Source organism: Panthera leo, chromosome B2 (genome assembly GCF_018350215.1).
Source record: "Panthera leo isolate Ple1 chromosome B2, P.leo_Ple1_pat1.1, whole genome shotgun sequence".
NCBI classification, from domain to species: Eukaryota; Metazoa; Chordata; class Mammalia; order Carnivora; family Felidae; genus Panthera; species Panthera leo.
This window is the reverse complement of record NC_056683.1, coordinates 83,228,673-83,247,162: the sequence shown is the minus strand read 5'-3', so window position 1 is coordinate 83,247,162 and position 18,490 is coordinate 83,228,673. Positions and strand designations below refer to the sequence as shown.

At 33.6% G+C, this 18,490-nt stretch overlaps 1 protein-coding gene across 2 annotated transcripts in view; it reads left to right on the top strand.

The window, feature by feature from the left end:
- Positions 1–18,490, top strand: part of EPHA7 (EPH receptor A7) — a 169,139-nt gene that overhangs the window by 137,220 nt on the left and 13,429 nt on the right. The window contains exons 6-12 of one of the 2 annotated variants that reach the window (XM_042939377.1): positions 3,044–3,168; positions 5,842–6,025; positions 11,164–11,272; positions 11,916–11,971; positions 15,871–15,996; positions 17,100–17,285; positions 17,880–17,941. In XM_042939377.1, the coding sequence (XP_042795311.1) occupies positions 3,044–3,168; positions 5,842–6,025; positions 11,164–11,272; positions 11,916–11,971; positions 15,871–15,996; positions 17,100–17,285; positions 17,880–17,941 (848 nt within the window). Of the gene's footprint in view, positions 1–3,043; positions 3,169–5,841; positions 6,026–11,163; positions 11,273–11,915; positions 11,972–14,567; positions 14,630–15,870; positions 15,997–17,099; positions 17,286–17,879; positions 17,942–18,490 lie in introns of those variants that run through there. The other variant, XM_042939375.1, reaches the window with a different exon arrangement.

The following is an 18,490-nucleotide window of genomic DNA, read 5'->3' as shown; positions in this document are numbered from 1 at the left end:
GTCAATTGTACGGGCTCCATATGTGTCCCCCGTAAGTCCTGAGACTTTTTAGGGGCAAAGAAAAGTTTCTTCAGTTGAAATTAATTTTTATATTTTAGAATTGCTAGAAACTTAGGTGAGATATGAATCTGTTAATCATTTGTTAGAAACCCTATTAAAAATTCATATGTAGAAGCTCCCTTCTTTGTAGTATTTGTTTGCCCACATTTTCCAATTTAATAAATTTACTATTGTTGGTTACTACTTATTAGCTTCTCATCAATTCCAATTACAATAGATTTTGTTTCACTTTGCTAATTACAAAAATATAATTTAAATGTCATCACACCTAATTGGGTCTTAAGTATGTATATAATTTAGTTGCATACATTTCTTTCCAAAATGAACTTCAGACTGTAGTTAATTAGATATTTTGGTGTAAGAGTGAGTGTATTAGTGAAATTGTTACAATGTGATTAATTTAGATCAAACATAGCAATCCTAGTAATCATTGTGTCTTAAGATTAAAGAGCCTGATGTCATTTCAATTTTACTTTTACATATAACTTTGTCTGAAAATAGTGATCCTGTTAGAATCTGACTAGCTTAGAGATGGTTTTGTTTATGAGCTGTAGATCTTCATTCCTAAAATATTGAAACTCAAGGGAAAATATTATCAATTCTCCTGTACCAAAGTGTTGTACTTGAAGGACGTAAGACAGACAAAGATATTTCCTATCATGCAATTTATCTATTCTCAAGGGCCATGTGCTAATACTTCTAGCTCTGACCCTCTTAAATGTGTGACTCGATATAGTATTGGCAAGGGACACATTTTTAAAAAGGAAATGTACAGAAAATCAGGAGTATAGTCATTCACAGATGACTCCATGCACAAAAGAGGGAAAATACATTGTAGTACAGTTACTTTTAATGGTGTGATAAAAATACTATATATTACAAATGTATTTTTGACATCTCCCCCCCCGCATCCTCAGTTACCATAAATTTATTGGTAAAAATTCTTTTCCAGGATGAAATAATGAATACAATTTTAATGTGTAACCTGCAGAAATCAAATCTCATTCTATACTTAGATATTGCTGTGACATGTCAGAAACTAAATGAGGCACATCTATATCCCCCACGTCTCCTCCATTCCTTGAGGAATTCGGTGTCTCTTCCCCTTACTATTTAGGATACAAACTAAGCAAAATGTGCTACAGTTTGCTTGACATTGAAAATCACATTCAGCTATCTGTGTTGTTTGAAAAGGACCTAGATGGCATCTCCTAGCTCTGTACCTGTTTTCCAGTACATGTATTTCCAAATGGCACACGTCATATCCTAAACCCTGATCAGAGGCTGGCAGCCTTACTGACTAATTCCGTATTACTGACTATTGTAGTATTCTTACCTGTACTGCATTCTATTTTTTACTAAAGTTTACATACAGATTTTTCGGGATGATCTTAAGTAAATTAGGTTATTGGAAATTTTTTGCTAAGTAGAATTGCACCTCAAAATTCGTTGGGGTTTGTGTTTCCCTGGGCTATAGCTTGCGGAAGCAGCCTCTCGAACATCCCAGGCGGCTGAAAATATGCTAACCATGTTCTGGATGGATAGACAAATCACTTTAGAAACAAATTCTTCTTTACTGCATATATTCAGGTTTTAAAAGTCATGGCAAAAATAAGAGTTCTTATTAGAAATTTGTTTCATTGGAAACATATCAGAAACGCATTTAGTCTGTAAACACAGTCTGTTGAGTACTTCAGCTGCATCACCCTAAAGGGAGAGTTGTTCCACTTAATCTGCCCTAGTTATGCTTCTGTTAGTAATCTGAGAGGAAATGGGAATCATGCATCATCCATGTGCTTCCCTCAAAATCACCAAGCCGGAAAGAAGTGAAAAATGTGTTTCCTAGACATTGATACAAGAAAATATTAAGAAGTAGAAGAAACAAAATGAAGTCAAAGGGATAAACATCAGAAGCCTGCTTAAACAGCCCTGGCCCCATATAATTGCTTTTCTGTCAGCAAGATTATTAACAATTTTAGACATCTGAAAATTAAATTAACAGCCTGAAAATATTTTACAGAATGAGATAGAGCATGATACATGAAACATAATGACCCCACTGAAATTCAGCCAAGCCAGTGCAGCTACTCATTTAGACAGAGGAGACAACTAGTTAATCATCACCGAGCAAATTAGACAGAGCAAATTAGTTTGCTACATTCCACAGTGTTAGCTACCAAAAAGAGTATATGCCACTAATTAGAATGAAAGGGCTCTAAGCATATTATTATCTATATAGAAAGAGAGAGCAAAACCACGGTTTGAATTACTTCTATCAAAGCTTGAAACCTAGGTTACGTACGTAGAAATTACATGTGCAAGAGTCTGCATGTGTGTATGTTCACCCACGTATTGAAGTGGCGGCAGCTTTAGCGTTCTCCTGCATCTTGACCTAATGAAGTGTAAAAAATTTTTCCCAAGGTTAATTGGAATTCTTTGGGAATATACACACACACACATGCACACGCACACACACACACACACACACACACACACACACACACAGTTAAAACATAAAAACATTTCTAAAAGCTGCTGTCCCTTTAATTGAACACTGAAGTAGCCATTTGTATTACACAATATTCAAGTACTTTTTTCTTTTAAAAAGTGTATTGCCATTGCATGTGAAGTAAATATTTGGACTTAGTTTATCACTGGAGATTAATCTGAAATCATATTTTGTAGCCTTAATTAGCATTCATTTGCTTAATTGTCATTCTCAGCCCCATCATTTCCATTTTTCACTAACTTGAACAATGCTATCTTCTGCTGTTTGCACTTTAATTTAAATTTCTATTAAGGTTTATGAACAGTAATAAGGTCCTATTTGAATATTCATTAGCTTCTGAATTGTGAGCTATGAAAAGGTGCTTTCTTTTACCTTAATGAAACTGGCACAGCATGGGACTGATCGGTTGTGACATTTGATTTGAGGCATCCAGTGAATTTTCTCATTGTTTATTGACATGTCTTGTCCAAACAGCTCCCTCGCAAGTGAGCGGAGTGATGAAGGAAAGGGTGCTGCAGCGGAGTGTGGAACTTTCCTGGCAGGAGCCCGAGCATCCCAATGGAGTCATCACAGAATATGAAATCAAGTATTACGAGAAAGTAAGTGCTAAGAGCAGCTGAAATGTGCAGCCAATGTGTCTCGTGTCGTCCTACTGCAGTGTAGACTAAACTTGGTCATTATGCCAACTGTTTGGAGCTATTTTGAAAGTCGGAGTGAATTTTAGCCATTTTTAATGACCATCTTCCTGCATCTAGGGTTCATCATTATAATGACGATTTCTGTGTATTAAGTACCTGTGTTACACAAAGGAAAATATTCCACTGGCAGTATATTTGTTCAATTTTTGATACATAATTAGCTGCAGGATGTTTCAGTACCACAGAAACCACACAGCCCAATGCATTTTTTTTTTTCAAAAAACAGTTCTTTTAGGATCTGTAGGCCCTTAATGATTTCTTATGTCTATGGATTTCTTAAGTACATGGTTTCAGTGATAATGATGGTGGCCTCAAGTAATTTAGTAATTTGAAAACATACAAATATTTTCTGTAATAAATAATGTAGTTTCTCTAAACTGCAGAAGCAAATGATGATATTCCACTCCCTTTAATTCCTCCTGGAATTTATTCCACATATGTTATACTAATCATATCAACCACTTCTTCGCACTCCCTTCTCCATGAAAAATAGGATGGCTGAAACCCAAGCACTGCCCTTTAATCTCTCCAAAATGGCTGAATTTTAGTAGAGATCTAACTGAGTGGTATGAGTGGATTTATTTCTGACCCATTCGAAGGGGGCTGGGCACCCTTTTCACAAATTATTACCTAGGCTCCACCTCATAGAAAGAACTGGTTCAAGGTTTGAAGCACAGAAACTATTATTATTACTAATATTACTATTAGTAATTAATAATTGTTAATATTAGCAATTATTAGTAATATCAATATATTATTAATACAGTGTTACTTATTGACTTAAATAAGTTAGCTAAAATGCCATAGTACGCATAACCTTTTTAACCATTTAGACAGAATTCCAAAATAGGATCCTAAAGGCTTTGGAAAAACTTGGAGGCTGAATTGACTTTATTGAATAATTTAAATGCATACAGTGCATTGGCAATAGATATATTTTTTCCCTTTGTAGAAAATATAGCTTAAGATTAGTTTCAATGTTCAGATTACGTTTACAGTATTTTTGCTTATTATTTTCATTATGCATTCATGACTTCCATGGCCAAACTGACATTTTAAGTACCTTATTTTTGTACGAGGGAATACATTTTTTACCCCATCAAATGTGTTTCTGAGGGAATCATTGTTCTTAACGTTTGTTTTGTTATATCTGTTTTCCGGTAAACACTAACAGTTGTATACTCTTCTGAAATTTCATCAGATTTCAAAAGCAGTGAAGTACATTTTAAAAATATGTTAGGTGGTAAATGAAAGTAAACTTTCTTACAATGTGACAAAATATTTTGCAAATCCTTGCTTGGGAGTAAATTTGTTCAAATAGTTTCTCTTCTATTTTTCATGACAAAAACGGACTGTATCTACGTTTGCTGAACTTACATATTAGACAATTATTACAACAGAATAATAGTATTGCATTGTAACGTATGTAAGCATGTGATCTCTATATGTCATTATGTCATCTAATATCGGTTATGCCTAGTTCTTCTATTTGAGATAAATATATATTTATAATACCAACAGTCATTTTTATAAATGATTATAATGAAGACAGTCACAAATCGGCCTCACTGAATATAGTGTACATTTATTTATACTTTTGCAAATATCAGTGTAAAGGCAAATCAAACAACCAGACTGACATTTTCAGATTTCAATGAATAGTTTTATTGTAAACAACTATTTATTATAGAACAAATGAGAAACTCTCTAAAATTGTATATTTTGATGGCTAGTTTTTATAGCTTTTTAAATAAAAAGCTCATTAGAGTCATATCAATTAAGCTTTAATTTTTTTTCATTTGATGAAAGTTTTGATGGAGTTTTTTATATTCTTGAATTTTTATACTTCTTTCATTCTTAACTTATCATATATAATATGTAAAGACATTTTTAAACTCTGCAAGCCTCAGTTTTCATATCTGGAAAATGAGGAACTTGAACTGAGAGATGTTTAAAATATTATCAAACCATAAATTTTATAATACTTTAACTTTTATACTTATAGTCTTAATTTAAAATATTCCATTAAGTACTATTTTGTAAAAGTTTTATTCGGTGAGAAATGTAGTTTTTAGTGAAAGCAATTGATATGTCAGTATGGTGGTGGTATGCATTAAATTTCTTGAGTTAATAGCTTTCTTCATTTTTCACACATGGCCTTTTGCTTGCTAAATAACATTCAGGAAAAATATTAAAAGAACTACATTATGAAGGGAAGACCTCTACTAACCCATAGATTTTATAAGTGTACCCAGGTTTTGGTCAATAGGACTTTTGATTATATTTATGGCTAAATAGTTCTTGCCACTATGCCCTCTACCAACAAAGCAAAAGCTCAAAAACATATAAATGGTCTAACAAAATTATTTCTCTTTGAAACTTATAGAACAAAGGCATGTGTTCACATTTACATTTTATATTATCTCAGAAACAACTCAATGTTACAATATTCCACAGGGCACAATGTAGCCTTTATAAAAACAATGCAGTAAATTGAAATAAATTGCAAGAATTGCCTGTCAAATTGCCTGGTTGCAATTACAATTAAATATTCCCTGAATATATTGTTTCTAGGATCAAAGGGAACGGACCTATTCGACAGTAAAAACCAAGTCCACTTCAGCTTCCATTAATAACCTGAAGCCAGGAACAGTGTATGTTTTCCAGATTCGGGCTTTTACTGCTGCTGGTTATGGAAATTACAGCCCCAGACTTGATGTTGCTACACTAGAGGAAGCTACAGGTAAAATGTTTGAAGGTAATTACCACCTTTGGTTTGGATTCTTACTCTCTATACCTCTGTCATATTTTTTCCAATATTGAGGGTAATGATTTGGTTCAAGATTATTTTTATATTTAAAGGTGAATATATGTGCATAAATATGTCCTTTGTAAAGGTTAGACAGAATAACGATTGAAAATTCAATGTTTTGTTTCTCAGTGTTAGAATTTTGTAATTTATATTAGTCTCTTTAATACATACTGGGTTTATTTGGAAAAGATGACGTTAGAAATAGAAACAGCACTTGTTCAATTGGGTATTGACACAAGCTGTTTTTGTAGAATCCAAAGCAGTATTATTCTGGTTGTGTCAGTCAAAGGTGCTCCTTCACAGAAACCCCCAAATGAAGCCAGGATATACACAGGATGGGCCAGAGAAAGATGCATCTATAAAAATCCGTGTTAATTTAAGCTCCTTGCCTGTTAGCAATGATTTCAAAAATTGCAGTTGAGAAAGAAGATCTTAGAAACTGTATTTATTGTTATTTTTATCATCTCTTTTCATCTCTTATAAATACTTCAAGCATACTAAAGAGTACATTCAAAGTATATGCAAAATATTAATAATTGAAATGAATATCTCTGTATCAACCACTGATCTTAAAAACACAACATCACCAGTATCTTGAATTATCATTTTTTTGCTTTATAATTCAGCAGAAGATAACAAAAATGCATGTGTCTATAGTGTATCACAAATAGGCAGATGTATGTTGGAATGCATGTCCAGAGTGCAAGTTCAGAACAGCTCGAGTACTGCTCTGGTTGTTTCTCACTTAGCTGAGATCTTGGGGTGTGTTTCTGTCTTTTGGAGTTCTTGATTTCTCCTGATGTTACTGTTCAGGCACAGGGTTCCCCCAACTGTTACCTTCTCATCTCCTTGCCCGTGTAGTGTTCCCACAAGGATCTCTCTCTCTATTTTTTAAATGTCTACTTATTTATTTTGAGAGAGAGACAGAGAGAATACACGTGCACTTGTAGGAGGGCCAGAGAGAGAGGGAAAGAATCCCAAACAGGCTCCGCACTGTCAGCACAGAGCCCAACACAGGGCACGAATCAACCGTGAGGTCATGACCTGAGCCAAAATCAAGAGTCAGATGCTTGACTGGATGAGCTGCCCAGGTGCCCCTCTCACAATATTCTAAACAACGATGAGCTAAAAAACATTATGTGATTTTTCTCTCCTCAATTTCTAATAAAAAGTTTTTAAGTAAATTAAATCAGTACAATTTCGATCAATTATTTTGACTTCAGGAAAATATTTTTATACAGCTTTTAAAAGGCAAATTGACAGATATTCTTTGATTAATGAATGTTTGTTAGGTTTGCTAACGGTATTCTTTTTCCAAAATATTTTGTTATATTTTTAAATTAACCAGTAACTCTCAGAACCTCAAATAATGAAACATACATTATAATAAATTTGAAATACAAATCATTTATATAGAATTATAGATACAAAAGTATCAGTTGGGAAAATGTCACATAATTTTGTGTGACAAGCTTAATGCCATTATTCTTTATTACCTTTTTAAAATGGAGTATCTAAGATTAAAAATGAGAATATCTAAATTCAATGGCCACAAAACCTCAAAGCATTTTAAGATTTCAACATTTAAACATATAAGTGGTCTTGTACTAAATGTTCTAGTAGTTTTCAACTTAGACTGATTTCATGATATTACTTTGTAATTTCTAATATAATAAAACACTATTTATGAATAGTTTAATCTTAAATTAGAAATATTAATTTGTTATCTCACATCCACCTAATCATTCTTTATCAGTTAAACCTCTCGTTTTGAAAGCTCAAAATGAATACGTGCATTGTGCTGACTTCATAATAGGAAAATCTTGGGACAAACTATTTTATATTGAGTGCTGAGATTCATAGATATTATTTTCATTATTTAAAAAATGAAGTAAATAAGATGAAGTAGTAGAACCTGAATGATCATATAAAATGAATGTTAAAACTGGATTTTTGTGTTTGAAAGAATTTGCAATTTTTATCATCAGAATATTTTCTCCCACTAGAATGCAAAGTTGATGAAAGAGTTATCCATATCTCTTTTCCTTACTATTGTCTTGCCAGTGTCTATTATTAGTGCTTGACACATAGAAGGCACTCAGCAAATAAGCAAGGAATGAATACCTTGTGGTCATCAGCATAGAACAGATTATCACTATCCGTCAGTGCTCGTAGACACATTCCTGGTTTCTCATCTTAGTTCTTCCATGGCCAGTTGTGAGACTTTGCATGAGCACCTTCCCAGACCCTAATTCTGGGATAGTAGCACCTAACTCATAGGGTTTTATGAATATTACCCAAGTTAATGTACACAGAGTACACACAGAAAGTCTCAAGTCAGTTTTTATTTATTTAGCACAGCCATTCTCCAGCTTTTGTTCTATAAAAAAACATATTGAAGTGCATGGATGGCTCAGATGGGTAAGCATCCAACTCGATCTTGGCTCAGGTCTTGATCTCAGGTTCGTGAGTTCAAGCCATGCGTTGGGCTCCCTCCACTCTGGGCATGAAGCCTACTTAAAAAAAAAAAAAAATACACACACACACACACACACACACACACACACACACACAGATATATTGAGGATCTCCAAAGACATTTTGATTATTTGGATTATATCTATCGATATTCACCATTAGAAATTAAAACAGAAATTTTTAATAAAACACACAAACACACATTTTATTAGCCATCAGAGTAATGTTTTTGTCACATGTCATGTAACTTCTGGAAAACTCAGCTGTGCACCGGTGAGCACATGAGAGTGAAAAAGGCAAATAACATCGTATCATATAAAATAGTTTTGACCCTGCAGATCAAACTCTTGAGGCACTCTTAGGTGTACAGACCATCCTTTGAGAACTGCTGATTTGGCACAAGGTGCTGAGGTATGAATTAGGGATGCACAGAGACATATGACACAGTAATGCTCTGTTTAAAGTTTAGTGAAAGAGAGAAACTTATATACAAATTCTGCCATACAGTTCAGCACTGGTGGAATGCATGGCCCAATCCTATCAGAGTGCTAGGAAACAGTGATTCACTATGCTTGGAAGGAGGGCAAAAGAGATGCCGTCAAAGAGGTCACTGGAGCAGTGTTTGGATAGAGAAATTAAAGAGATTATTCTATTGCATATATATCCTAAAATCCCTGTCTATTCAGAGTCAATACTGATGTTTTTACAATTTTGAAACCATGGTGTGGTGATTGTGACACTTACAAATTACTTTAAAATTTTATTACCCATGAAATAGATGAAAATATTAACCATAAATGTTGACTGTGGAAAGATTAAAGTGTCACCCTGACTATCTAGAAAAACGTATAAATATTCACAAATTCTAATCATCATTCAGTTTTCTCATTGGAGTTTTCTTTCTGAAGCTAAGGCAGAGCTGAGCCTAAGACAAGCAAAGAATTAGACCCAGGGGCACATGGATTGGATGGAAACAATTTCTACACATACGTGTATAATTTTTTCCTCCCTCATGAACAGAACTACTATATATATATATATATAGAGAGAGAGAGAGAGAGAGAGAGAGAGAGAGAGAGAGAAGAGAGAAAGATAAAATTGTGTTTTTTAGACCCAAATGAAAAAAAAAAAAAAACTTCAAATCTTTTCTTTGTTGAATAATAATAGGCTGCAATTCAGAAATCAAAGTCTAAAAGTTGTTTTCTTTTTCTTCTTCCTCCCGCCCCCACTTTGTTTAATTCCCTCAGGGAGTAAATCAGCAGGTGCTGAGTTAGGAAGTCTGTATACACCTTTGTTCGGAAACCATTACACCAGAGCTACCTCGCTGTTTTTCAATCTAAGATCTATGTATAGTTAGCATAGGTATACAAAATTAAGAAATGAGTTGTCAAAAGGAAAGTATAGATAAAACAGAGAAAAGCCAATCAGAAAAAACTTTACGCAGCCTATTGTGGCAAAACCTACTCTGCCTACGTATGATTTACCACTCTGGAGACTCAGTCCCTTGCCACCACCAAGAAAGAGGAGTATTTTCCATCCTACCTCATATTAAAGATTGCAGCTGTTGACTGTTTCAGCAATAAGCAAACTATATTATCCTGACATTATATGTTAAATGGCATTTTGCAACTGGATCATTCATTGGAATATACATTTTGTTGTTTTTGTATTCATTTGTTTGTTTTATCAAGTCTGTAATAGTATTAGAAATATAATACTCTGGGGAAAATATGACAATTACGAATTCTCGTATAAGTAAAACTTTACTAATTTGGAAAAATGGAAGTGAGAAGGCCTTGTGACTTGAAGAATCGGAATCAGGCTGTTTTGAAGGACATGGAAACACACACTGTTCCCAAAGAGACTCTCAGAAAGGTCCGGCTGGGCTTGCCTTAAGAGGCATACAAGAATCACAGCATTGCACAGGAGGTTTTTGCAATTAGATAATACTAAACTGTTTTTTAAAGTACCCGTGCAGTGTTTGCTCTTTCATAAATAGCCTACCTCCTCTGTAATCTTAAATTCTCAAATGTGTATATTGCATACTTTGTCAAATTAGAACAAATGATTCTGCTCATCTTTTTCCTAAATTATGATAGATTATAAATCCGTGATGATTTACTATGATTCCATGATGATTTTTATTTTATATTGATGATATGAGAGACAAAGCGCTTTTCTGCTTTGGAAAATGCAGAGTATATGTTCTGTTTCCTTTTTACATATCAGAAAAAGACACACAGAGATCAAATACTTTGCTGGGGAAAAATGGAGATTTAATACAACTGTACATCAAAGATCTCTCTCTGTTGAGTTATAACTAAGTTTTCAACAACTAAGCAGGGGATAGCCATTGAATAAGGCATTTTGTGGGTGTCTTTTATAACTGAGGAATATAAAACAGATGAAAGTTTGTCCTTACCATGCCCTTAAAATGCAAAAAATAAACATTTATTTAAATCTATATCATTACAATGTAATGCATTTATTTAAGATTAGAGGTAAATTAAATAGCATAGATACCTCTTATTCATAAGATTTTGTTTACCCTCTCAAGTTCTTACATGGTATTGAGTGTTTCTGAGCCTCTTTTTCTCCGTTTACAGCAACAGCGGTCTCCAGTGAACAGAATCCTGTTATTATCATTGCTGTGGTTGCAGTGGCAGGGACCATCATTCTGGTGTTCATGGTCTTTGGCTTCATCATTGGGAGAAGGTAGAACACAGATTTGTTCTAATCTGTAACACAGAATGTATTGATTTTTTAGAATTATGTCAGCCTATTACTTACTATTTAGTGTATTAGAATGTTAGATACTAAATGCAAACATTCTTTGGGATGAGATACTAAAGGTTAATAAATTTCCATTCTCCCAAGGTCAAATACAGTGTGAGCTTAATCATTCATTGCCTTTAGTTTAAGAGCAATGAGTACTGTAAGTGCTATTGGGTGTATTTTTATTGGTTACATTCAGCTAGGTTTTCATTGTAAATACAGTAGATACCTAGGGAGAAATTCACTCTTTTAGTTAATGGTTTGTGGAAACCATTTAAAATCTGCTGTTGTCGTTGTTTTTCAGAAGAAAGTACAATTATTCACTCATTGATAAATCTAAATCTGTGAAGTATGTTCCTTCTACATTGTCTCACACCAAGACTTTATATTCTGTATGTTTTTAATCATATTAGTTACTATATTATTATTAATGAGTTCATAACTATGGGCAAGAAGTTTCTGCATGTTGTTTATTGCTCTAACTAGCAAGTAGTTAAAGAATTAAGGTATATTGTACTGAATTTTAAATATATAAAGTAAGATCATTGTTTGAGATCATCACAAATTTGATGTTTTTTCCTAGGCACTGTGGTTATAGCAAAGCTGACCAAGAAGGGGATGAAGAACTTTACTTTCATTGTAAGTGTTTGGCTTTTTTTTTTATTATTTGTACCCCAGTTAATACAGAGACCTGGTTGTTAGTATTGGCATGAATAAATTCCTAATGTATCATGCTTGAAAGTACCTAATGAACTCAAAATGTTGCTTTAAAGCATTTGAACGAGATATTTAGAATGAAAATCATATGATGTGAATTTTAAAAACAAAACATATTCAGAAATTTAATCTCTCGTAAGAAATTTTAGTATAACTGCAGGATATTTAGCTGCTTTTATGTCACAGTTTTTCCTTTTGCAAACTTTGCCCAAGCGTTTCATACCATTCTAACAACAATCCATTAAATGTTGCATGGCCCATATTCTAGTGAAGGAATTCATTTAGAAGGATAGACCCTTTGTCCCACCCAATGAGTGATGCTACCATGACAGCCTAAGCTAAGGAGCCTTCTTCTCTTCAGCCACTATCTATACATTGTCTGATAGATGTTTCCCCAGATATAAATTGAATAATAGGATTGGATCCTCCAATTTTTTCTGTGGATTTTGGTTCCCTGATTCTTAAACATTCATTTTGGAAATCATATTCAGAAGAGACCTTGGGAAACCAAAGAAAATAGATGCCCATCTGCATTAATTTTATTCCTATTGCAATGTGGATGGCAAGTGAAAAAATGAGAGCTATGCAAATAAATGTTATTCCTTCCTGTAGCCAAAGAAAAAACCTCACAATCATATGGTTTTAGTTCTAATGATTAATGATGTTCATATCCAAATGCATCATTTTTATTTTTAATCCTTGGAAATATTAAAAAACAATTTCACTTATTATTTTTCTTGGTAGCATAATCTTTACTAAGATTGCTCTTGGAGAAAAAAATTTTCTAATTTGCCCATGAGTTACATCTATTATTATGTTATTTATCAAATTATTATGCTAGTATCTAAGAAGATATTGTCATGTACCCATCCTAACGTCACAAAAAATGTATAAACATCAATCAAGAAAATGCATGGTTTAAAGACACAAATTGTGAGCACTATTATTATCGTTACTGTGATTCTCAGTGATGAGAGTGCCACAGGCAGTTTATAGAGATACACAGAAAAAAACGGAGGGTACATTTTTTTCTCTTTTACAACATGAGAGAATATTTTTAGCACTTCCCCAACAGAAAGGAGCGAGTTGAAACTTGAATGCCTAAACTTTTACATCTAGTTTTAAATGTATGTAGAAGAGTAACATATAGTTCCTAAAATCCCCTATTCTACCCATTTGTGAACAATTTGATGACAGAATCATTTAATTTTACCTTCAACAGTTTGTCACTTTTCTTTCCTTTACTGAATACGTCTGAGACATCCCCAAATTATCAAATACGTTTTAGTTTCTTTGCCTTTAACTTTCAGGTGATGCAGAAGGTAAACTGAAATGTGACTTACCTGAAACATGTTGTATAGCCGTATGCTAAATTGTCATCACTCAGTTTTAATATTTTGATGCCATTTGCTTTTTTTACATTTGAGATCGAGTTTGTAATTAGAAAAAATAGAGCTGCATGTTTACTTGCTGACATAGACAAGATAAGCCTGATATATATATATAAACCATTTTCACCTCTAGAGCAAAATATCAATGGTGGTTTTAAGTTATTTAACACTCATGAGAAATGTAAATGAGATATTAAAACACAAAAAAGCTCATTCTCTTAAATTGAGAGAAACAAGAAACCAGAATATTCAGAAATATGTCAACGTTTTCCTTATTTTAAAACATCCGTTTTTAGATGAATAATGAAAAAGTGCATTTAGCAATATCCTACCCTAGTAAATTCTTGATATTTTTGAATCACCTTCTTTACAAAGGTATCTTTTCTTGTCATCTGATGAGAACCAGGCACTTTATTTGATTTTATAGCTGTATCTAAAATACGTAAAGTACAACTCTATGGTCACCAGCTGTTTACAAGTTGGTGTCCTTTTATTTCTTTAGTATACAGACAATTTTCTTAGGTGCTAAGACACCAGATTGAATTTTTACAGAAACATGAAAGCAACCATTTAACTAGCTTTTAGAGCACTGAATTTAATAGAATGTCCAGTCATTTGTATCAGGCGCCCTCAACTCTCCATGGCCCCGAGTGCTACATTTAAAGATATAAACACAATGGAGAAGTTTAGTGAAGCAATTCCAATTTACATTTTGTTTCCTCCTACCGTTTCTTCTAACAATGTCTTTGAATCCAAGCTGGGCAGTATTTCATGTTTTTATGCCAAAATTGCTCTGGCCTGTCAAAATGTTTTATGACAGCTTGAATAAAGAACCATCAGAGACCCATTTGAGATGCAGAAGGTTACCTCCAATCTAGCTCCCTTATCACAAACAAAAACAAAACAAAACAAAACAAAACAAAGAAAGAAAGAAAAAAGAAAGAAAGAGAATGGAAAGGGAGAAGATGGCTCATTCTCCATCTGCCTGCCAATCTAGGAGGTTAACCTATTGTTTTCTTCCCTTCTCTCTTTTTCTCTTCCCCCCCTCTTCCCTGTACTCCTTCTTCTCTCTTTTCTCTTTCTATCCCCTCTCTCTTTTCTTCTTGTGTTTTTTTTTTCATGTTCAGCTTTAGTAACAAATGAGCATCTGTCAGTTTTATAAACTGCAACAATAATTGTTTAAGACAATCAATTTTGGATAAACAATCAACTACAGCAGAATAAATCAAGATTTTTAAATCCCATTTTCCTTTATACATTCTGCTTCTTTTTGTTTGTTATGTGTTTATTTTTTAAATATAGTTTTAATATAATGTGATGACATAAGCACAGTTAGGCTGCAGTGTAATACATAAATATATTGTTCTCAAAATAGTAAGATTTAATGAAAAGATTGTTCAGTGGCTTTGTTAAAACAATAAAGTTTTTTTGAGGATATAGTGTAATTCTTTTTATTGCATTAATATAACCAAATATATGCCTATCTATCTTATCTTTGTCTTTAACCAAATGATTAGATTTGGAATACATTATTGTAACTGAATTTGATTTAAAGTTGACATAGCATTATCTGTTACCTGCATGCTTCTGGGTGCATTTTAAGAAGATTTTAACTTTTAAGATGATTCTATGTTGTTTGAATTTTGACTACCTTTTCTGAGGCATATTGGCTACCTCCTTCCAGAGCCTTATATTTGAAAGTTCATAGAAACCATTCCTCTTTCAAATTGCTGTCATCCACGGTTAGCAGATCCCAGGAATATTGTAAATTTTCTAACTTTACTCTGCATTTTGTACATCTGGCCTCTATTGCCCTTCAAGGTGAAGATGAAACTGTGTCTTTAGTAGATTTCTCTCTGATTCTGTGATAGTGGTCCCTCACATCTTGTACTAATTTTATGTATATGTCAACGGTGGTTGGTCTTTACAAAAATAAATCAAAAGAATAAGTAAGATGTCTAAATGTTTTTTAATATTGCTGTCAGTGTAGTAGGCTACCTGTAAATGAAATGTCTTCTTTTCCCAGTGTATTAATTTGATTTATTGACTGACTGATAGATTTACAAATGTGTTTCCAAGTCCATTACAAACCTCAATATGGCTTGAACTATGCCATGATAGCAGTGAATTTAATTAAACCTCCAGTCTGATAAGAGTCATGTCAGAGAATTTTGGTGATGTCTTTTGTTGATTTACTGGAAAAGCAATTCAGTTAGTAACCTATGAGCTGGATCCTATGTTACCTATAGAAGCTTGCAGATAATACCTATACGCCAACAGACCGAAGTAGTCTGTTAAAACTGCTGTGAATCAGGTGATGTGGAAGCAAGTTCACTGTTCCAAGGAGCACTCTGCATAATGAAATTCCTGGGCTGACTGCACAATAAGTGCTTTGCTTCATCACAGTCATGCTTTCTTACATCATTACAGTTAAATTTCCAGGCACCAAAACCTACATTGACCCTGAAACCTATGAGGACCCAAATAGAGCTGTCCATCAATTCGCCAAGGAGCTAGATGCCTCCTGTATTAAAATTGAGCGTGTGATTGGTGCAGGTAAGGCTGTTGTAGCTTCCTTGTTCAGCTGTTCCATTTAGCCAGGATCGAAAGTCATACATCATAATGACAGGCAAATAATTATACCTCAAGTATAGAACTTTTGCATTCACCTGAACTGTTGGAAGCAATGAGGCTGTACTTGTTTATGAGATCTCAAGAAAAAAAAAAATGAAAAAGAAGCATGTGGCACAGAAAATCTGTATATCTTTTGTCTTCTGTTGGATTTTTAAGATCTTGCTCTACAATAAGCTACTTCACGATAGTTCTGGCCTGCTGTTTAAGAAATGACTTAGTATTTTTTTTTTTAAATGAGAATGTTCCTGAATTTTGTTGAAATCTACATTTCCTCTTACTTGATTTGCCATCTTCCTGCCAGGCTTTCATCTTTTTTGATGCTTTTTTTTTTTAACCTTTTTTTTTTTCATGCATTTGTAGGTATTAGTCAGCCATTTAATTCCATGCAGAAAATTAAGATGTGTGACTTATATAAAAAGAATATTATTTTCTACATATACAATATATATTTTTTACATGTGAATTTATTTATTTTTGAGAGAGACAGAGCATGAGTGGGGGAGGGGCAGAGAGGGAGGGAGAGAGAGAGAATCCCAAACAGGCTCCATACTATCAGCTCAGAGCCCTATACTGGGCTTGAACTCATGAACTGTGAAATCATGACCTGGGCCGAGATCAAGAGTCGGATGCTTAACCAACTGAGCCACCCAGGGACCCCTGTATACAATATATTTTCATAGTAATTATACACTTCGGATTCAACTCTCTTAGATTTAGCAGTCCTAGTGCATACAAATTTCAGACTTTGAAATCTAAAAAATACTTGCTTCTCAAACCGTAAAAGCAATAGCAATGTTTAGAATTTGCAAATGCATCCTCATGCTTTAGCCGCCAGTGTACATTGTATCCTGTATTCAAATCTAAAGGTTGTTCCTAAAAACGTTTTTGTTAATCCAGTTAAAAAATTGTAGTTTGTGTAACAGATAGTTTAGCAAAGCTTAAAAGTGTTTTTAGTATTACGCATTTACTATGAACGAAGAACTATTTTTGAGATTAACATACACCTGCCTGTTCTATTACTTCAGGAGAATTTGGAGAAGTCTGCAGTGGTCGTCTGAAACTTCCAGGGAAAAGAGATGTTGCGGTAGCCATAAAAACCCTCAAAGTTGGTTACACAGAAAAACAGAGGAGAGACTTTTTATGTGAAGCAAGCATCATGGGGCAGTTTGACCACCCAAATGTCGTCCATTTGGAAGGGGTGGTTACACGAGGTAGATATTGATACCTTTCATTTATCAAGTGGACTGTCAGAAATTAGTGTTATTTTGTACCTAATTAAAAACTCAAATTATGAACATGTTGCATATTCTAAATGAAGGGTTTTTTTCTTGGTATATAATGGACTAAATTTTTCGTTTATGTTACTACCTCTGAAGAAATCAGGATAATTGAAGGCAGGATTAGAGTTAAAGAATAAATCTGATAAACAGACGGATTGACTGATATTTTCATTTAGCTTCAATGGCCATAAACGTGATGCACTCTAAGTTTGTACAATTTATATAAAGTGTCATTTTCTCTGAGTTTTGTTCACAAAGTAGGGGTCAGAAGAACACACTGACTTTGTTCTTTAATTTCGTGAATCATAACCATCTTCCAAACAGATATTTAATAACTCTGAGCTTAGCAGCAGCACTGGGACATTAGAAACACTCACAGCTCACCCATTCAGCCTTTCAGAAGAGCACCATGTATTTTATTGAGGGTGAGAATGGGAATAAGCCTGAAGTTTAGGTTATGGCTCCTTAAGATACACTTTTTTTTGATACATATATATATATATATGTATATTTTTTTAATTTTAGGGAAACCAGTCATGATAGTAATAGAATTCATGGAAAATGGAGCCCTAGATGCATTTCTCAGGGTAAGTAACAAAAAAATTATCCTACCATTAAATGCATTATCCATGTTACAACTATCATGTTGACTATTGTGCACAGCATAAACCATAAACATTGTAAACTTTAACAGATCAGAAAATTGCCTTTAAAAAAGCAGATTAAAGATCAGAATCCTGGTCTGGATTTAACTAGAACTTTTTGAGCACATAAGTGATAAAGTGTAGTTTGAACCTGAAGCCCTTTACTCTGAATACATGGTGTAGAGTAACATTTTACTTTTCAGTACAATTATAAATTAAATACAAAAGTAATACAGAGAAGACTAAAAAGTGAGATAACCATTCAGTAATTGGCATGATGATCCCAATTCTGCCCTGTGGAACCATTTCTGTTATATCCCTGTGTGAACACTGAGTGTAAAAGATAGAATTACTAACATTTTTAAAATTAATAATGTGTGATTGTTTTTGTGATAATTCTAAATACATAAGCATACATATTTTTTGCTCTGAGACTTTTCACCTAAGGATATAAACACGTTAACAGTTTTCCAAATGACAAGGAGAAAGCAA